The sequence below is a fragment of the Sinohyriopsis cumingii genome, unplaced genomic scaffold, assembly GCF_028554795.1.
Source record: "Sinohyriopsis cumingii isolate HCF-2022 unplaced genomic scaffold, ASM2855479v2 utg002430l, whole genome shotgun sequence".
NCBI lineage: Eukaryota > Metazoa > Mollusca > Bivalvia > Unionida > Unionidae > Sinohyriopsis > Sinohyriopsis cumingii.
The window spans coordinates 218,019-242,059 of NW_028316206.1; the positions used below are offsets into that span (position 1 = coordinate 218,019).

Below are 24,041 nucleotides of genomic sequence, written 5' to 3' on the forward strand. Positions count from 1 at the left end.
TGGCACCTTTGTTTTACATTGATAATATGACTGAAGCGTGGTGAATAACAGTGAGATAAAAAAATATTTTCACATTAATTTGCATGATATTCCTTCATCAAAGCATATGTCTTCTTCACGAAGCAAAAGTTAAGTTTGCATAGACTGAGCCGTCATTGTAGATGTACTACTGTGACCACCTAATGTTTTGATACTTCACTGACTCTGGTTATATTTTTTGCTTAATGTTTGTTTCTCAAGCTCTTTTCATGCATAAATCATGAGTGACAGGATGATCCATATTAGGGGATACAAATAAGTTTGAGGATCGATGACCCATTTCCATCTGCTCATTCTCCTCCTCTGATGTTTCCATTTCAGTCTCACCCAAGGGATTAAATGATGGATGATGAATGGAAATTTATAAAACAGTAAACTATTATTATCTTATTCACCTAGTTTTGTGTCTTAAGCTTTCTGTTTCTTTGGTCTTTAGCTTGGCACAGAATAAACCTGATCTTCTGCTGCTTTCCCCTCCCCCCCCCCCACATCTTTGCATAGTGCAGAAGTTAATGCAAGGCTAATACGCAACCAGACAGTAGAAGGAGTGGTCATTTCTCTCTTCCATACTGTGGGTCATTGTTTTAATGTTCTGTTACATGCTACATTTGCCTGTTTAGCCACCCAGGCCTCCTGCCATAGATTCAAGAGAGTTGCAGGTAGGGATATTGACAGGAACCTGGGCTTGCACTCCAGTAGAGTTGTTTGAAGCTATGGAGCCTAATGTTTCAACACTGGTTAACATACTTTCACACACCAGTGTCTTTGCGGTTATCTCCTTCAACCATCTGAGTCACTATCAGAAGCTATCTTGCAAAGGCTTACAGAAGCTGTTGCCATATTGATGGTACATTTGGTGGAACTTCTCCATCTTAGTAAGGATGGTACATTCAGTACATTGAAGGTTTTGCTGGAACACAACAAGGATCTGCTGATTGCAGACTTATTTGACATGGAGCCTTTATTTAGTGGCTTAACCTCTATGGTGCTCACAAACAAATCTGTTTATTTTGTAGCACTTATCAATATCATTTTGCAGCACATGATAGGTTATACATGGTGGCCAGTATATCTGGTGGAGGAAGAACCCAGGAAAACCCCGGGAAGAAAAACCACTGCATGGGAACTACTGGCAAGCATTCTCACATACCCATGATATATGAGCCTGAAATGTGAACCCACTCTAACAGAGGTGAGAATGTTAGATGTCCCCCACTAGATATCAGAGACCAGCAACACCAGTCATTAGAATCAGTTCCAGGTCTGGCAAAACTGGATAAGAAGTGTCTCTATCCTTGGAAGTCTATGGGTCCCCCACCAAATATTGAAGTAGTGGTCCCTACAGAACTGTCCAACTCCTTTTTACATGCCTTCTGTCCATTCTTTCAATGAAAGGGGTGGCTGGAAGGGCCAGGCCAGGAAGTCCACAGACTCCTTCCTCCTCCCTAAGAGGGTAAGCAATCAGTCCTGAAGAGATGCACCTTTATCTGCAAAGTCCCTCTCTTTCCAAAATCCCAGTAGGCGCCAGACTAAACTTTGCCTTGTGGACCTAATGGAGGATGCTTGGGTCCTCTGCACAATAAAAGAAAGGTACTGGATTTGCTTGCATGACCCTCCACCTCAGTGAAATACCACTGTTTGGTTTCAGTTGATCAAATTGCCAAATTGGCATCCCAAAGGTATAAGGTATACATCATTCTTAACAAAGGGGCAATAGAGAGCATAAAAAAACACTCAAGGTCCAGGATTGTATTTCTTTTTCTTCCTGGTTTTGAAGAAAGTGGGTAATAACTTGTCAAATTATCAAATTTAAGACTATTAGAGATTCCCATCATCCACTATGTTGATGACTGTTAAGATAGGATAAGATTTATTTTCTTTGATTGATACGCAACATCCTCTGGTGGGCTTCTGACATAAATTTGTTTCTGTAGGATAAATGTCTTCATATGTCAAATTTATGCACAGTTCATGTTACCCCAACAGGGTGTCACAAATACTGTCTCTCATAATAAGTTTTGGAGAAGTGTTACTGGCTTCTAATGTTTTATCTGCTGGGAAAAGGAGAAAAGAATTTTGACTCATTAGTTAACTTTAATTGAACATCATAAAGCATTAATCCCATTAGCATTGTACACATTGACATGAGAATATGCTGAAATTTAAACTTGACAGCTGACAGCACAACACATGGATAAACAATCATTCTTTAGAATCTGAATAGTTATACATACCTGAGGGGCCTAGACTAGAGTGTATCTGAGGGGCCTAGACTATAGTTGTATCTGAGGGGCCTAGACTAGAGTGTGTATCTGAGGGGCCTAGACTAGAGTGTGTATCTGAGGGGCCTAGACTATAGTTGTATCTGAGGGGTCTAGACTAGAGTGTGTATCTCAGGTGCCTAGCCTAGAGTGTGTATCTGAGGGGCCTAGACTAGAGTGTGTATCTGAGGGTCTAGACTAGAGTGTGTATCTGGATTTAGTCTTTACAAAATATAACAAGGGAAAAAATGGATAGAAAGAAAACAAATGCAGACTCAAAACAATAGTAAACTGTCACATAAGGCTTTGTTGTCTGTTTGTTTCTACTTCTCTCTCCTGGGGACCTTGAACATGGTAGCAAACCTGGTTCACCAAGGAATACATCATATGAGGCCTCTGCTGTTCCTGCTGATAGCTAATTGGAGATCTAACATGGACCCATGCCCTACACTGACTTTTGTAGGATCCTAATTGCATCACCACCTGAGATGATGGCTCAATCAAGACAGGTTTCTGGCCAGAATTGGTCAATCTTTCCTGTACAACAATGCATTAGCTTTATGCAGGGATGCTCACCTAGAGCCTGAGGATGTAATTCTTTAGGGCTTTTCTCCTAACCACATTTGTTGTGGCATACCTTAGATGTCAATGAAGCACTCCTGTCCCATTTTGCTTGTAAATATGGAAGCTATGCAGATGGATAACTTTGGATGGGATTATTGTGAGAGTCTGCTACATTCCGGTCAAGAGAAATATCCTGGTAAAGTATCTGTCAAGACAGGAATGGATGATCCTCACATAGGGTTGAAGTCTCACCTTCACTCTCTCTAGCACAGGCAAGGAGAAAACTTCATGCATTTTCTGTGAGAGAGGATTGCCTATGATTCAATGGCAACTATGATTCATTTGCTTCATTGCAACTAGGCTTTCTGGTCAAGAATTAGCTTTCTGTAGTAGCCCCTGAACCAAATGAAATCCTTTGTCACAGTCACATTTTAATGTGCTAGGAATGATCAAACTTACTCCTTTGCTTGGTTAGACCTTATGTTTCCATTTGGATAAGCAATAAAGGATCAAAAACGGTTGCAGTAATCTCTTTCTCCCTGTAAAAAGTATCTCTGATATTTGGCAGCCACTATCTTAAGGTGGATTATTCTATTGAATATTTTAACTTTACACTGACAGAGATTTTTTTGCATGACAATCAATGCCCATGTAATTAAGGCTATTGCTGCATTGTGGGTATTTTTTGATCATTCTTCTCTGGATGATATCATGAAAGATACTTTCTGGCATTTTCATTTCAACTTCTCTTCATTATAGCTTTGTTAATGTTGCAGCAAAGCAAAGGCATCTATGCAGGCAGTCAAGCAAGTTATCAAACCATCCTTGAGTGTGCATTAGACTGCCGTAATGACAGTAGATGGCATGTTCAAATTGACAGTTGGTTATGGGGCCATCAGTCTCTCTTGGGGCCATTAGTCTCCATTGGGGCTATCAGTCTCTGTTGGGGCCATCAGTCTCTCTTGGGGCCATCAGTCTCTCTTGGGGCTAGAAAAGTAACGAATAGATGATTAACATGTAATGTGTTACTGCCTTTAAAATGTAGCTTTTGAGGGTAATAGCAATTTTAAATAAGAAATACTTACCTGATGTTCTTACCAAATTTCCCTTCTCTCTCCCACTTTGATATCCTTTCAGTCATGGTTTAGGTGAAATGTTAATATTTCAGATGACTTAAGTAACCAAGGCATCAGACTGGAAGATTGTTCAGTTTTTTATTGTCTCTTCTTGTATTATTCTTTTATAATTCACCTTCAACTGCAGACTCGTACCAGGAAAAGTGAAAGTAATATAATAGTACCAGGTAAGTAGAATGAATAAAATTAAAATTAGTTTACCAACAAAATCTGAATTTATAAAAGGTTAGAAGTTAAAATAATAATTTAAAAATTTGAAAAGAAAAAAACTTTAGTTAGAAAAAGGTCAACATATTATTGCCAATATCACTTTAGTCAGTATTAATTGCTATCATTACAATGGTTACTAGAAACTGGTAAAATCTACACAGAAGGGAGCTAAATAATCATTGATTAATACTGTAGTTTAGAGAAGAATTTTGTGGATTAAATTTTTACCTGTCTTGTATTTACTGTTCTTTTAGATTTCCTTTAAAATTCCTTGAAAAATGAGTTTATTTAGTTATCTTTCATTAGACAATTTGAAGTATGTCTTGAATACATATTAATATATAAAAATTTTATACATACTGATCCAAAGTCATTTAATCACCTGTTTTTTCAAAATTGGCACAGTTTTCAACAATCTTTATTTCCATAAAGAGTTTTGTTACATCGTTGTTTCATGATAAAAATATATAATAATTTTACTGCAATAAATAGTGTTCTTTCTCATTTTATACAGAAAATAATAGTAGTTCATCAGAGTTAAAGGGAAATGTAAAGGTCTTTTCAAAATGTCGGCCTTTGGAATGCTTTTATTGGTCATAGATCAGAAGAGCTTATGGGATGGCCTGTTGTCTGTTGTCCATCAAACATCTGCCCATTAAACAATTTTGATATTACTGTTCAATGGAGGGATGTCATGAAACATTGCACACACATCCCAGGGTCTAATTGGTCCTAATGGTGCTGCTCAGACATCTAATATGGCCACCATCTTGAAAATCTTCTTATTTCTACTTCTCCTGAATGGAAGGTCACATCTATATGAGGTTTTCACCAAAAGTCCATTCTTTTTCAAGTGAAAATTGTACCAATCTGACATCAACTATGGCCAGAATGGTTACAATCTTGAAAATCATGTTGTTTTCACTGTATTTCCATTATTTATCTTGACATATCAACATTGTGTGTTCACCAAATGACTTTAAAAGGTCTAGGTGGCCCAAAAGAAAAATGCTGTCAATCAGACATGTGGTCACACTACGTTTTAATGACCTATATGACAACAATGCTAATTTGACAACTGGGGCCCTGAGTGGCCAAGTGGTCTAAAGCACTCTCCGTTACGGATCACTGCCATCTCACCTCTGTCTGCGTGGGTTCGAGTCCAAGGCTTGGCTAACGTTGGTACATGGGAAAGCCTGCCGGTAGCTTCTCGTAGGTCGGTGGTTCTTCCCTGGGTTTTCCAGGGTTCTTCCTCCGCCAGTTATACTGGCTGCCATGTATAGCCTATCTTGTGCTGAAAAATGGCATTAAACCCTAGAACAACAACAACAACTAATTTGACAACCATTATGGTTACTAAGGTGCTCACTTTTACAATACTGTTTTTCTCCTTGACAGATGGTCATACGACAATGGGACAATCCTGTTTTGGCTATTTCTCCTTGAAAGATGGCCATATTGACAATGGGATTTCATCAAAAGATCTCATAATTTCTGATTGGGTCAAAATGAAAATGGTGTCAACCAGATGCCAAAAATGACTAGCATGGTAGCCATGTTGAAAATGAATCTTGTTATCAGAAATCATCCTTACATGGTGGTCATATTGACATGAGGACTTCTAGGACTTATTGTAAGGTCTAGTTGATCCTAAATGAAAATGGAATACCTTATATGGCTAAAATGGCTCCTGAAAGGACGGTCATTCTAACATAGGCTTTTCACCAAACAAGTTCTTATTATGTCTAAGTGTTTCATACTGAAATCCTTTACAGCCAATGTCTTGAAAGTCTGATATCACTGAATGGATTCAACATGAAATTTTCACTGAAATACTTCTTAATGATATCCTGTTGGTCCTACCCTATATGATTTGGTCAAACTTTGTGTGTGGGTATATCCTGACATTGTCTGGGACAAATTCATTGATTTTACATCTTGACATTGTCTGGGACAAATTCATTGATTTTATATCTGGACATTGTCTGGGACAAGTTCATTGATTTTATATCTGGATATTGTCTGGGACAAATTCATTGATTTTATATCTGGACATTATCTGGGACAAATTCATTGATTTTATATCTGGACATTATCTGGGACAAGTTCATTGATTTTATATCTGGACATTATCTGGGACAAATTCATTGATTTTATATCTGGACATTATCTGGGACAAGTTCATTGATTTTATATCTGGACATTATTTGGGACAAATTCATTGATTTTATATCTGGACATTATTTGGGACAAGTTCATTGATTTTATATCTGGAAATTATTTGGGACAAGTTCATTTATTATATATCTATACATTATCTGGGACAAGTTCAATGATTTGGTATCCATGATATCAGATTCAAGGTCAAAGGCAATGACAATAATTTTGTACAGCAGTTAAAAGTATATTATAAAACATGTTAACTTAGACTTGTAAGGAAATATTTTTATTACCAAAATTTGGCTGTTTTGAGTTCCTCATTGATGTCATAGATAGTTTCAGTCCTCAGCAATTAAGAATAATAAACTGACAGGAAGAAACTGACTTGCCTCGAATTTATGGAATTTCCTCTTCACTAGTAGAACATCAGTTGCATAACTCTTATTTATGTGAAAATGATTCAGTGGAATTTATTCATCTAAAATGTGTTTTTATTTAATGACACAAATTTTAACTACTGCAGATATTCGACCTCAGAGAACAATTGTTTTTTGTACATGGGGTGGAGAGGAGGTTGGTTTAATTGGATCAACAGAATGGGTTGAGGTCAGTTATCAGTCAGTTTTGTAAGTACCTTTGTCTCTTTGTCTCTGCCGCTCTTTCTTTACTTTTGATAATCTTCTGTCAGTACCTTTTTCGTTAAGTGCAACATGTCTTTTATGTAAAATGTGGGTTGTTCATACATCAATAGATAGTTATGCTATAAATTCTACTCTGGGTCTTTATTATATATAGTAACAACTCTGTGCTTCTTCTTCACCCTAAACATGAATCAAGAAAACCATATATTAACCCTTCAGTTGGTAAAAATCATTAATTTTATCGTGCAAACTTCCATCAGTACTGTTCATATTAAAAACACAAGAAACCATTCATGAGGCACTGCATCAGATTTGCAGCAACATATCGAGTAACAACTCGCTGAACATACAGTTCAACGACATAACAATTTGCTTTCAAATTTACCTTAAGAATAACACACCTAGATTTTTTTTATAAATACGTCCATTTTTTCATTTCATATTGAATGAGAATCAGTTGAACACACAATTCACCAATATTACACCTTGCTGGATAACAATTTCACCATTTATACCTCATTCCTGAAGACAAACTCTCCAATGTTACACCTTGCTGAATGATCAACTTGCATTAAACATCGTATGAAACCAAACATACTTAATTTTTTCATCTTACAATGAAAATAACCAAGGAACCCTTCAACCATAGAAACCCCTCAAAATATTTCCTTATTTTAAATTTATCTGGATTAAAATGTAATGCTGCAATTTTGGAGGACAACCCCCACCATAATACTTTATATTTTATATATATATGTGGGTGGGTGTGTGTCAGTATCTACCTTAAGAATCAATACACCTTGAAATGTGTTTGGGAATACTGTTCATTTTATTTCTTCTTAATACTAAAGATGTATACTTTTGGGTGTTGGGATAAGGCTTCAATTCTTGTTTGCAAAAAAAATGGCCTATCCAATCTGTATGCAAAATAAATGGCCTATCCAGTCTGTATGCAGAATAAATGGCCTATCCAATCTGTATGCAGAATAAATGGCCTATCCAATCTGTATGCAGAATAAATGGCCTATCCTATCTGTATGCAGAATAAATGGCCTATCCAATCTGTGTGCAGAATAAATGGCCTATCCAATCTGTATGCAAAATAAATGGCCTATCCTATCTGTATGCAGAATAAATGGCCTATCCTATCTGTATGCAAAATAAATGGCCTATAAAATCTGTGTGCAAAATATTACCAGTAATTATATTATTGATTTATTTTCTCTGATGCATGTTTCTAATCTAATTGTGTGTGCAGTTTGCATTGTCTCTGATGTTCTGTCTGTCTGTCTCACTTTCAAAACCACTCATTGTACCCTTTAGTTTTATTTAATTGAATATATATATATATGCTGGAGCATTCTAATAACATTTGTTGTATACAGGGTACTTCAATTCTATTGAATGGTGGCCCTGTGAATTGATACTTTCCTTTTACCTTCTCATTTGCATACTTCAGTATATTGCATGGTATTTATATAGTGTGAAGAGTCATTTGCCCTGTGTTTGCATGACTGATGATGGAAGAATATTACATGGTTATGAAGGGTGATACATGTAGATAAACGGTGATAAACCTACCTAATATTTCATTCAGCCTATCTTAATACTTAAATAGCTAATTACCTATGGCCATTAGAAGTGTTTTCTGTAGGACCATGGTGTTAATAGCTGGTATCATGCTAAATCATGTGCGTCAACACGTTCTTGGATTAAATTAAAGCTAACATACAGCAACTTTGAGGTAAAATATTTTAGAAACTACTGGTTTGATTTTGCTAAAGTTTTAGTTGTCTTTCTGCCAGTAACTGATTTAGTAAGTTTGTAAAATTTTTATTCTTTTTTGATGTAGTAGGAAAGACATTTTATGTAAGGAACATGGTCAGGGCATTTTTAATAAACTGCATTGTATCTTAATGGTATTAATGTTTTGGTATCAGTCTAATTGGAATTCTCAGTTTTATTCAAATGCTTAATTGTATCCTGGTTCCGTGACAAACTTACAGTGGATGAAATACTGTAAAAGCATAGACTATTAATGGAAAACTGATTTGCTGATATATACTTTATCATAATGTTGTATTTAATATTAACCTGTATATAAGGTATATTCAATTGTAAATAGTTGAATCAAGTCTGCCATTACAACTTGAAATGATAATTACAGTGATCTCTCATTATAATGCTGTACAAGATAGTCATCTTTGTGTAGAATGAGATTCCCCTTATGCACGTTATATTTTACATCATGTAATGAAATCGATGGCCATACCTGCATTATGTACAAGTATTTACAGGTCAAAGTTCAATGATGCTAATTATAAGCATTTATGAATGATAGTACCCATCCATACAAGCTTTCAAGAAAAGAAAGAAGAAAGAAAGGGAAGAAAATTTGGAAGAACAAGAGCTGGAAGCTATTTCTGTCAGTACAACATATACTGTATGATAAAATACATCATACAACATATACTGTATGATAAAATACATCATACAACATATACTGTATGATAAAATGCATCATACAACATATACTGTATGATAAAATGCATCATAGAACATATACTGTATGATAAAATACATCATACAACATATACTGTACAATAAAATGCATCATACAACATATACTGTACAATAAAATGCATCATACAACATATACTGTATGATAAAATGCATCATACAACATATACTGTACAATAAAATGCATCATACAACATATACTGTATGATAAAATGCATCATACAACATATACTGTATGATATAATGCATCATACAACATATACTGTATGATAAAATATATCATACAACATATACTGTATGATATAATGCATCATACAACATATACTGTATGATAAAATGCATCATACAACATATACTGTATGATAAAATGCATCATACAACATATACTGTATGATAAAATGCATCATACAACATGTACTGTACAATAAAATACATCATACAACATATACTGTATGATAAAATGCATCATACAACATATTCTGTATGATAAAATGCATCATACAACATATACTGTACAATAAAATGCATCATACAACATATACTGTATGATAAAATACATCATACAACATATACTGTATGATAAAATGCATGATACAACATATACTGTATGATAAAGTACATCATACAACATATACTGTATGATATAATGCATCATACAACATATACTGTACAATAAAATGCATCATACAACATATACTGTATGATAAAATGCATCATACAACATATACTGTATGATAAAATACATCATACAACATATACTGTATGATAAAATACATCATACAACTGAAAAGTTTGCTTCCGGCTCTAGATAATTAATAATCATTAGTAATTACCCATACTGGATAATTATTGATCCTTAGTAATTTCTTATACTGGATAATTATTGATAATTAGTAATTACTCATTCTGGATAATTAATGATCATTAGTAATTTCCTATACTGGATAATTATTGATCATTAGTAATTACCCATAATGAATAATTATTGATCATTAGTAATTAATCATGCTGGATAATTATTGATCATTAGCAATTACCCATACTGGATAATTAATGATCATTAGTAATTTCCCATACTTAATAATTATTGATCCTTAGTAATTTCCTATACTGGATAATTATCGATGATAAGCAATTTCTCATACTGGATAATTAATGATCATTAGTAATTTCCCATACTGGATAATTATTGATCATTAGTAATTACCCATAATGAATAATTATTGGTCATTAGTAATTACTCATACTGGATAATTATTGATCATTAGCAATTACCCATACTGGATAATTAATGATCATTAGTAATTTCCCATACTTAATAATTATTGATCCTTAGTAATTTCCTATACTGGATAATTATCGATGATAAGCAATTTCTCATTCTTGATAATTAATGATCATTAGTAATTTCCTATACTGGATAATTATTGATCATTAGTAATTACCCATAATGAATAATTATTGATCATTAGTAATTACTCATACTGGATAATTATTGATCATTAGCAATTACCCATACTGGATAATTAATGATCATTAGTAATTTCCCATACTTAATAATTATTGATCCTTAGTAATTTCCTATACTGGATAATTATCGATGATAAGCAATTTCTCATACTGGATAATTATTGATCATTAGTAATTATCCATACTGAGAGCATAAATATCGTCATAGTTCAGGCTTAAATTACCACTCATCTACACCCGAGTCTCCTCCTATCACGTGACCATTATAAGTCATGTGATCAATATTAGATGAAGGCAGTGTAGTCTAGTGCTGAAAATTTGTAACTGTGAAAATATTTATGCTCTGAGTAAAGGAAATTGCTAATGATGAAAAATAAACACCATGTTTATTCCTTACATAGGAATACATGAAGGTGCTGTATGAGAGAGCTGTAGCCTATATAAATGTGGACTATGCTGTGGACTACATAGATAATCTGGTGGCTGGTACGAGTCCACTTCTTCAGGATCCACTTTATCAAGCTGCCAAACTTGTGAGTAGAAACATTCTGAAATATATGCCACAATTATGAATGTAATCCAGTATTAAATTTGTAAAATATCCAAATTTGAATTTTTTTCATCAAAATTTGTGGCAGCAGGGTCATTTAAATGTGAGGCTCTATGATCTAGATTGATGTGTCAGAAATTGTGCAAACACTGAAACACACAACACAACATGTGACATTGTGAAAATGAGTGAAAATCTCACTCAAACATATGTCAATGTAATTCACTCCTTGATTAGTTGTATAACACAATGCATGGCAATACATCATTGAAATATATAGTAGAAGAGCAGTCATCATTTCATGTGGTACAGAGATCAATATTTCAGGTGGGTCAGCCACCCAAATTTGAGGCAGTAGAGGGATCAAACAAGATGGGAGAGCCACCATAATTTGAGGCAGTAACATCCAGATTAACATGTCAGCAATTTTGTATCCATTCTGACAGATGGTAGAGATTAACATGTCAGCAATTTTGTATCCATTCTGACAGATGGTAGAGATTAACATGTCAGCAATTTTGTATCCATTCTGACAGATGGTACAGATTAACATTCAGCAATTTTGTATCCATTCTGACAGATGGTACAGATTAACATGTCAGCAATTTTGTATCCATTCTGACAGATGGTAGAGATTAACATGTCAGCAATTTTGTATCCATTCTGACAGATGGTACACTATGTGACTTAATCTCCTGAAATAAAAACACTAAAGTGAAATTAAAACAAGGGCTGTTTTGAAATCATACTTAATGTCCTTTAATTCACCCTTAAGTCAGGGCAAAATCCCAGCCTGACATAATCTCCCACTGATAAAATTACCCTTGAACAAAATCCTTCCATGCATGAAGGAAGATGGAGTATACCCCCCCCCCATGTCAAAATCACCCTCGAACAAAATCCCTCCATGCACGATGGAAGATGGAGTATAATTTTCCAACCACGTTTGAGTACTGGTAACTTGCTTTCAGTTTTCAATATAATCATGTTAAAAGATCTGGTATTGGATTAGGTATTAGAACATGAATACACCTATCATAACAAAATATAACATAATGCCACTGGTATTGGTTTAAGTATTAGTACATGAATACATCTATCATAATGAAATATAACATAATGCCACTGGTACTGGTTTAGGTATTAGTGTCATGAATACATCCATCATAATCAAACTGGGTTAGGGAAAAATAAGAAATGTAACATAATGCCACTGGTATTGGTTTAGGTATTAGTACATGAATGCATCCATTATAATGAAATATAACATAATGCCACTGGTATTGGTTTAGGTATTAGTACATGAATATGTCCATCATAATCAAATATAACATAATGCCACTGGTATTGGTTTAGGTATTAGTACATGAAGACATCCATCATAATGAAATATAACATAATGCCACTGGTATTGGTTTAGGTATTAGTACATGAATACATCCATCATAATGAAATATAACATAATGCCACTGGTATCAGTTTAGGTAGTAGTACATGAATACATCTATCATAATGAAATATACCATAATGCGACTGGTATTAGTTTAGGTATTAGTACATGAATACATCTATCATAATGAAACATAACATAATGCCACTGGTATTGGTTTAGGTATTAGTACATGAAGACATCTATCATAATGAAACATAACATAATGCCACTGGTATTGGTTTAGGTATTAGTACATGAAGACATCCATCATAATGAAATATAACATAATGCCACTGGTATTGGTTTAGGTATTAGTACATGAAGACATCCATCATAATGAAATATAACATAATGCCACCGGTATTGGTTTAGGTATTAGTACATGAATACATCCATCATAATGAAATATAACATAATGCCACTGGTATCAGTTTAGGTAGTAGTACATGAATACATCTATCATAATGAAATATACCATAATGCGACTGGTATTGGTTTAGGTATTAGTACATGAATACATCTATCATAATGAAACTGGGCAAGGGAAAAATAAGAAACATAACATAATGCCACTGGTATTGGTTTAGGTATTAGTACATGAATACATCTATCATAATGAAACATAACATAATGCCACTGGTATTGGTTTAGGTATTAGTACATGAAGACATCCATCATAATGAAATATAACATAATGCCACCGGTATTGGTTTAGGTATTAGTACATGAATACATCCATCATAATGAAATATAACATAATGCCACTGGTATCAGTTTAGGTAGTAGTACATGAATACATCTATCATAATGAAATATACCATAATGCAACTGGTATTGGTTTAGGTATTAGTACATGAATACATCTATCATAATGAAACTGGGCAAGGGAAAAATAAGAAACATAACATAATGCCACTGGTATTGGTTTAGGTATTAGTACATGAAAACATCCATCATAATGAAACTGGGCAAGGGAAAAATAAGAAACATAACATAATGCCACTGGTACTGGTTTAGGTATTAGTACATGAATACATCCATCATAATGAAATATAACATAATGCCACTGGTATCAGTTTAGGTAGTAGTACATGAATACATCTATCATAATGAAATATACCATAATGCGACTGGTATTGGTTTAGGTATTAGTACATGAATACATCTATCATAATGAAACTGGGCAAGGGAAAAATAAGAAACATAACATAATGCCACTGGTATTGGTTTAGGTATTAGTACATGAATGCATCCATCATAATGAAACTGGGCAAGGGAAAAATAAGAAACATAACATAATGCCACTGGTATTAGTTTAGGTATTAGTACATGAATACATCCATCATAATGAAACTGGGCAAGGGAAAAATAAGAAACATAACATAATGCCACTGGTATTGGTTTAGGTATTAGTACATGAATACATCCATCATAATGAAATATAACATAATGCCACTGGTATTGGTTTAGGTATTATTACATGTAAACATCCATCATAATGAAATATAACATAATGCCACTGGTACTGGTTTAGGTATTAGTACATGAATACATCCATCATAATGAAACTGGGCAAGGGAAAAATAAGAAACATAACATAATGCCACTGGTATTGGTTTAGGTATTAGTACATGAATACATCCATCATAATGAAACTGGGCAAGGGAAAAATAAGAAACATAACATAATGCCACTGGTATTAGTTTAGGTATTAGTACATGAATACATCTATCATAATGAAATATAACATAATGCCACTGGTATCAGTTTAGGTATTATTACATGTAAACATCCATCATAATGAAATATAACATAATGCCACTGGTACTGGTTTAGGTATTAGTACATGAATACATCCATCATAATGAAACTGGGCAAGGGAAAAATAAGAAACATAACATAATGCCACTGGTACTGGTTTAGGTATTAGTACATGAATACATCCATCATAATGAAACTGGGCAAGGGAAAAATAAGAAACATAACATAATGCCACTGGTACTGGTTTAGGTATTAGTACATGAATACATCCATCATAATGAAACTGGGCAAGGGAAAAATAAGAAACATAACATAATGCCACTGGTACTGGTTTAGGTATTAGTACATGAATGCATCTATCATAATGAAATATAACATAATGCCACTGGTACTGGTTTACGTATTAGTACATGAATACATCCATCATTATGAAACTGGGCAAGGGAAAAATAAGAAATATAACATAATGCCACTGGTATTGGTTTAGGTATTAGTACATGAATACATCCATCATAATGAGACTGGGCAAGGGAAAAATAAGAAACATAACATAATGCCACTGGTATTGGTTTAGGTATTAGTACATGAATACATCCATCATAATGAAATATAACATAATGCCACTGGTATTGGTTTAGGTATTATTACATGTAAACATCCATCATAATGAAATATAACATGATGCCACTGGTACTGGTTTAGGTATTAGTACATGAATACATCCATCATAATGAAACTGGGCAAGGGAAAAATAAGAAACATAACATAATGCCACTGGTATTAGTTTAGGTATTAGTACATGAATGCATCCATCATAATGAAATATAACATAATGCCACTGGTATTGGTTTAGGTATTAGTACATGAATACATCCATCATAATCAAACTGGGCAAGGGAAAAATAAGAAACATAACATAATGCCACTGGTATTGGTTTAGGTATTAGTACATGAATACATCCATCATAATGAAATATAACATAATGCCACTGGTATTAGTTTAGGTATTAGTACATGAATACATCCATCATAATCAAACTGGGCAAGGGAAAAATAAGAAACATAACATAATGCCACTGGTACTGGTTTAGGTATTAGTACATGAATACATCCATCATAATGAAATATAACATAATGCCACTGGTATTGGTTTAGGTATTATTACATGTAAACATCCATCATAATGAAATATAACATAATGCCACTGGTACTGGTTTAGGTATTAGTACATGAATACATCCATCATAATGAAACTGGGCAAGGGAAAAATAAGAAACATAACATAATGCCACTGGTATTAGTTTAGGTATTAGTACATGAATACATCCATCATAATGAAATATAACATAATGCCACTGGTATTAGTTTAGGTATTAGTACATGAATACATCCATCATAATCAAACTGGGCAAGGGAAAAATAAGAAACATAACATAATGCCACTGGTATTGGTTTAGGTATTAGAACATGAATACATCCATCATAATGAAATATAACATAATGCCACTGGTATCAGTTTAGGTATTAGTACATGAATACATCCATCATAATCAAACTGGGCAAGGGAAAAATAAGAAACATAACATAATGCCACTGGTACTGGTTTAGGTATTAGTACATGAATACATCCATCATAATGAAACTGGGCAAGGGAAAAATAAGAAACATAACATAATGCCACTGGTATTGGTTTAGGTATTAGTACATGAAAACATCCATCATAATGAAACTGGGCAAGGGAAAAATAAGAAACATAACATAATGCCACTGGTATTGGTTTAGGTATTAGTACATGAATACATCCATCATAATGAAATATAACATAATGCCACTGGTATTGGTTTAGGTATTAGTACATGAATACATCCATCATAATGAAACTGGGCAAGGGAAAAATAAGAAACATAACATAATGCCACTGGTATTGGTTTAGGTATTATTACATGTAAACATCCATCATAATGAAATATAACATAATGCCACTGGTATTAGTTTAGGTATTAGAACATGAATACATCCATCATAATGAAATATAACATAATGCCACCAGTATTGGTTTAGGTATTAGTACATGAATACATCCATCATAATGAAACTGGGCAAGGGAAAAATAAGAAATATAACATAATGCCAATTACAGTTCATATTTAGTTCTATTATGGAATTTCATGTTTATCACCCAAAATAATTATTGCTGAGCTTTTAGGTATTTAACAGAATATAATACTGGTCAGATACAGTAAACTTATTAACTATTACTTCTTTATACTAGTAATGCTCTACTTCCACTGGAAGCCATGCCTCATTGACTCTCAGGGTTTCCATGGCATCAAGCACTGCATTGATAATGATCTGATTAGGCCTATTGTATGAATTCAGATGTAAATAGAGTTTAAATAGAGTCTAACAGGCCTATTGTATGAATTCAGATGTAAATAGTCTAAATAGAGTATAAAAGGGCTATTGTATGAATTCAGATGCAAATAGTCTAAATAGAGTATAACAGGCCTATTGTATGAATTCAGATGTAAATAGAGTCTAAATAGAGTCTAATAGGCCTATTTATGAATTCAGATGTAAATAGTCTAAATAGAGTCTAACAGGCCTATTTTATGAATTCAGATGTAAATAGTCTAAATAGAGTCTAACAGGCCTATTTTATGAATTCAGATGTAAATAGTCTAAATAGAGTCTAACAGGCCTATTTTATGAATTCAGATGTAAATAGTCTAAATAGAGTCTAACAGGCCTATTTTATGAATTCAGATGTAAATAGTCTAAATAGAGTCTAACAGGCCTATTTTATGAATTCAGATGTAAATAGTCTAAATAGAGTCTAACAGGCCTATTTATGAATTCAGATGTAAATAGAGTCTAAATAGAGTTTAACAGGCCTATCATATAAATTTAGAAAGAGTCTAACAGGCCTATCACATGAACTCACTTTGTTCATGTAAATGGAGTCTAAACTTTGCCACCTCAGCATGGTATGGATCAACATCATGGCTGTTCAGGATGGTCACATGTAAATCATTGCAATCTAAGTATGTAGTAATTGTACTCCTGCTTGCCTTCCGTTGGGAACACTCCCACTGATTTTGGTTTCTATTCCTATCTTTCATTTGCTGGTGGGAGATGGATTGTGACCAGCGAGGATTTTGTCAGGTGGAGGTATGACTGGAGGATTTCATTCTGGTTTTATTTTGTCTGTACCCCACTTAGATGTTTCTATGTAGAGATTGTCCTACATGGCAGACATTGGAAAGAAAACAATTGCTTTCATTCTTATTACAGTGACAGTTGTGACATTGCTGAATTTGTCTAATATTATCCATGTACACATTGCAAGCATGAGTATAGATATGGTCCCAATTAAATTCATTTATTGATAGTACTATACCTGCAAGAATAAACAACTTTGAGGTATTTCAGATAAGTTATAAATATATCAGAAAATCGCAGAGGATGACCATCATTTTGCTGCACATGGTAATTTAATGAGCAAATTATGGATCAGTGTTTTTGAAACAGTGTTTACTAAACAGAAAGTTAAAACACAAATAACCAGGAATAAATGATAAGGACTAACTGAGTTTCTAGGTTACATTTACTAAACTCTATGTCCAGATGGATATGTTTAAGGAACTATTAATGGCATATTGTAGCAAACTTTGCTCCCAGGTAACATTTAAACAAAAAATTGACAATTAAACCTTACAGTTTTCTTGAATTTGTGACAGTGGTCAATTTTGTTCTTAAATGTCTTTTCCAAATCAATGATGTCAGAAAGAAACCTGTAAGTTTCAAATCTATTGATACAATGCATCAATTTTTTAGTTACATTTGTTTTATCACAGATTAAAGACTTTTCTATTCAGATGCAATTCTTTTTTCTGAAAGCATTCAGCAATGATAGTCTTCGTAAAATTAGTCCCTATCTGTATTAGTGTATTTTAATGTGTTTTACACTAGAAAGTTCAGTACTGGCAAACATATGCAAAGAACATATATTGAGAGGAATGTTTGCCCTAATTTGTTAGAAAATCTGTGAACTTGCAGACTTTTTGTACACTTTATCACCACCATCTGTTTTTGGAATGCCTTTAATTTTAATTTGTTTTCTAAACAAAGTTATCAATTAAAATTTCAAAAAGGTAATCGAAGGAAAATGTTAGTCAAATATTGATCTGACTTCACTGTTATTGGTGCTCTTAGTTATATTCAGTTTTCAAAATACTTTTGGAATTTAGTTTATCAGACAATGCAGATAATTTATTGGTTAAGTTGGAATGAGGTCTGGACCATCATTTCTGTAAAAAAAAACTAGACCAATTGTGAAGAAAAAAAGCCCAAATAAATACATGTAAAAGAAGCAATCGTTAAGACTAAAAGGCAAAATTTATAATTTTGCATGTCTTTGAAATCTTCACCACAGAGACAGTGCCCATCATTAGCCCTTGAGTACTCAAACAATCCTTGCAATGAACTTTATATCTATATTGAAACTGTAATGGTCACCAAGCAGAGGTATTGCTTCATATTTCATGATAAATAGTAATGATAAATGAAACAATAACAAGAAAATGAAAACTAATAAATTCAACATTTAGTCACTAGTTTTAAAGTTTTAAAGTCCTATCTATCTATTTATCTATCTATCAGGTTTTAGTGTTAAAATAGCACAGTTAATAAGCATTTTATAGCAATTATATGTATATTAACTTGTAGTAATGAGCTATGGGCAATAAACTTCAACTATAATTGACAAACCACTGATTGTATAACAAGAAAATAAAAACTAATGAATTCAGCAATCTGGCACTAGTTTTAAAGTTTTAAAGTCATATATATATATATATATATATATATATATATATATATATATATATATATATATATATATCAGGTTTTAGTGTTTCTATAGCAGAGTCAGTAAGCAATTATAGTGATTATATTAGCTATGGGCAATAAACTATAATTGACAAACCGCTGATTCTAATTAGAGACAATATGACTAGTCTTCATTTTATATAATCTGCAACATCTTATGCTATTTATTTTACTACAGGTTATGTTTATTTTATTCTTATGTGGCCAAATTATGTTTACTGAATCAGCTGTTACATGAAATTAAACACAATGTATCATGCATTTAAAAAAAAGCTTGTTTATCTGCTGTTAAATTATAATTCTCTGCACTGTACATAACATCATCAAAGCTGACAATTTTGTAAATTTAACGAATATAACATTTATGACTAAACCAGAACATTTGCTGAATTGCCACATGCATTAACTGATATAAATGTGTTTGCCACATGCATTAACTGATATAAATGTGTTTGCCACATGTGTTAACCAATATAAATGTGTTTGCCACATGCATTAACCGATATAAATGTGTTTGCATATTTTAACATTCTGATCATGTTGTAATGTCTGATTTAAATTTTAAATATATTTATTTATTTACTTCCATTTTTTTATTTATAAATTTCAATAATGCTTTCAAATTATAACAGGTGTTTATTATGTGCTCAAGTGCTTGTCATGTATATATTATGTATATTTAATTTATATTATTTGCTTAACTTTTGTCAGTGGTTGTATGTTGTAGATAGAATGTTTACATAGCTAACTTTTGTTCTTGATTTTGTAAGTTTCAAACCAAATGTTTAAATAACATGTATTCATGGTCAGTCTTGTTTACAGTTAGACTGGGTTTTTTCATTGGAAATCTTCACATTATATTACATTATCGGTCAATCAAAGAGTGTATAAATATGGATTTGATAAACTAATAAATGATTTATATTCTATATCATTCTGTGCAGTGTAAATCTTGACAACTGAAGTACCAATCATATATTTGCATTGGCATCACTCAGATACTCAGAATCACTAGAATACTCAGCATCACATGAGTACTCTGCATCACATGAGTACTCTGCATAACTTGTACTCAACTTAAATCAAATACTTAAATACTCAACATTGCTGCAATACTCAGTGTTTAATACTTAAGCAATACTTAAATATTCAGCATTGTGCAAATTGCTCAGAATCACTTGAATACATGGGATCACTAGAATGCTCAGAATCACTTGAATACATGGGATCACTAGAATGCTCAGAATCACTTGAATATGTGGGATCACTAGAATGCTCAGAATCACTTGAATACATGGGATCACTAGAATGCTCAGAATCACTTGAATACATGGGATCACTGCAATACTTGTTATTGCTCTAATGACTGGTTCAGTCTCATAATGAAGCCATCTTTTTTGCATGCAACTTTAAAAAACTCTAAACAATCAAAAGATAAAACATTTGGACCCAGACTTCATTGAGTTTTTAAGTTGGACTGAATCTTTTAAAACTATTTTTCCTTTTAAGATTCCTAATCCTGATCCAACATCACCCTATAGGACCCTGTATGACATATGGAACAAGACAAATCCAGGAAATGGTACCGGAGAACCAAGGTAAAAAGACATTGTTTGATTTCCATTGTAGTTCAAATGCTTGTATGAGTCTAAGTTTGTTCTTGAATAACTTCAATTTTTATCATGGGTAAACAGGAAACCTCCTAGAAAATAATACCCCAGTTCCCCCAAAATGGGACCATGTGAGTTGCATTGGTCTTTCAGTTAAAAAAGTAGATTCATACAGTTCACACATGTTTGCTAGCAATCACATACATATTATGCTAATTGACTTTGGTAACTCATGTATCATCTTTATAATGCTAAGAGGGCACAACATCATTATCCTCATCTTCTTCACTTCTCATTATTTTTCCTTCATCTTGTAATCATGCTGTTAATAACTTGTTATATCTCTACTATCACTACAGTTACTATTGCTACTACTACCATGACTACAAAAGTGTATTACATCTACATAACAATGTTATAAATGCTGATCATCAGGGGCATGCCCAATTTATAAGTTGGGGTTGTTCCAGGATTGCATTTATAAAGTGCACCAGACCATGCATGTCACTTTAGATTATAATTGATTGTCATGAAGTAAAATAAATTAGGCAGCAGTTATCAATTAAAATGTAAGCAGTTTAATTGGGTCCACAACCATACTTGTTACAAGGACGATAGTATGCTTAGGGACTTTATACTAAGGGTCCACCCCATTTCTACTAGTAATGCTGCTATTATTATTATTATTATTATTGCAGCATTTTTTATTCCCTTGGTGCAAGAAGTGATCTGGCTGCATTCTACCAAAGAGCTGGCGTGCCCAGTATTGCACTGTTGTATACTTATGATAATGTAAGTTTCTTACAATAAAACATCAAAATATTGAAGTGTCATCACATGTTTGCAAAGTCAGTATAACTATTTACTTCTGTATAAAGATATTTATGGCAGTGTACTGTGTTCCTGCCAAGCATTGCTCTGATCCCTCTAATATTGGAGTCAATCAATTGTCAAATAATGGGTGATATCATATAGAAGATCTAAAGATGCAGTTTCCACATCTTGTTGGGGTTGTGACATCAATTTACACAAAGTCACAAATCTTAAGCAAAGACAATTTGTTGTGTTCTAGATTGTATATGTGAACATAGTTAGCAGTATATTTGTGAGCACATTTATTGACTAAAATAATAATGTGTAAATTGGTGACTTGCCAATATTACAAGAATTTCAGTTTTTATGCAACACTTTCAAGAGCTATATAATATATGAATAAGAATCAAATACCTCATGCTCAGGCAAATGATCAATTACATAATTAAAATTTGTGGACAAAAAATTTGCTTTGTCAAAGGACAAAGGTATTGTTTTTGTCCTAATAATCAAGAAAAATGAACTATTATATCTATCTATCTATCTATCTATCTATCTATCTATCTATCTATCTATCTATCTATCTATCTGTCTGTCTGTCTGTCTACCTATCTATCTATCTATCTATCTATCTATCTATCTATCTATCTATCCTTATGACTCTAATGTCTTAAACTAAGTTACAGACTGTAAAAAAACCAGCATATTTTGTAAAATTTAATAAATAATTTATTTCTCAAGAATGCAAAGTGAAAATGTAAAAGAAATTGCAGTATTGTAAATTTAATCTCAAAATGTCCTAAAAGTTCTATCACAAGTCCAAAGGTATAGAGTTTTCTGAGTGAATTGCAGCAGTTTTTTGAATGAATTCCAATTTTGAATTGGCTGATGTGATAATAGCCTGGAATAGTATTTATGTACAATGATGTTTGATGTATCACAATGATGTAGTCCAAAATATCATTGAATGAATTTACAATAATCCTAATATAATCATTAGTCATTGGTTACACTGTTCACTTTTTCATGGTCAATGTAAATGCAGAAAGTAGTATCTGGTTTTGGCACTAGAATATACGGTGAACTCCAGTTACTGTTACTTTGTTCTATGAAATCATTCTCCAGTTATATTGAATTCTTTTTTTCCCCAAACATTAATGTTTGAGAGAATCCATCATATAAGGATGTTTATTTCACTTGTGTAAAATCAACAATTTCAGCGTCATGGTAGATTTTATTTGTTCATGCCAGAACATCTGGAATCAAGTGGTCATATTCACATAATAGTTGTTTTAGTTCACTCTTTTATTGTGGCTGTAGATGTGAAAGTTTCTAGTCCATTTTGTTAAATGACTTTGAATTCCGTAGATTGGTTACAGTCTTACTGCAAACCAACGCTTATATTCTCACTGTATGGAAAAGGTAGAAATAAATTGATGGAATGATTAACAGGGCTATCACTATCAACATACTTTAATAACGTATTTATATTGCAAAGTTGTCCATATTTTGGCTTCCCAGAAGTCTTAATGATATAATTTATGTCACTTACTTTTTCAACCGTATAAGGACCATAATACTTGTCCTGAAGAGGATTTTGAGGCATGGGCAAGAGAACTAGAACCCTATCAGCAGGCTGAAAACTTCTTTCCTTTGTATTTCTGTCATACCTTAATTTTAGTTTTGACTGAGCAGAGTGAAAATTAGTTCGTTTGCTATGTCACATGCCTTTGACAGCTTATATTTGAAATCAGAAAGGTGATCAAGAAAATTAACCTCTGAATCTTCATTTTAATAAATTTCTATTTTAATAAATGCAATAGTCCATGGATAATATGTCCAAAAAGACTAGTTTAAAAGGATTAAAAGCTAATGATTTTTGAACTGATTAACAGCAAACAACAGTAAATGAACCCCCTCATCTGTCTTCAGCTGTATCAAATGCATATTACCGAATCATAATCTTCAAAGTTAGATGACATTA

The 24,041-nt window shown here is 33.0% G+C and overlaps 1 protein-coding gene across 1 annotated transcript in view; it reads left to right on the forward strand.

The window, feature by feature from the left end:
• LOC149770748 (N-acetylated-alpha-linked acidic dipeptidase 2-like) overlaps window positions 1–24,041 on the forward strand; it is a 120,601-nt gene that overhangs the window by 39,968 nt on the left and 56,592 nt on the right. The window contains exons 11-14 of the mRNA XM_089949167.1: window positions 6,894–6,976; window positions 11,403–11,534; window positions 21,144–21,232; window positions 21,943–22,036. Coding sequence (XP_089805293.1) covers window positions 6,894–6,976; window positions 11,403–11,534; window positions 21,144–21,232; window positions 21,943–22,036 — 398 coding nt within the window. The remainder of the gene's footprint in view (window positions 1–6,893; window positions 6,977–11,402; window positions 11,535–21,143; window positions 21,233–21,942; window positions 22,037–24,041) is intronic.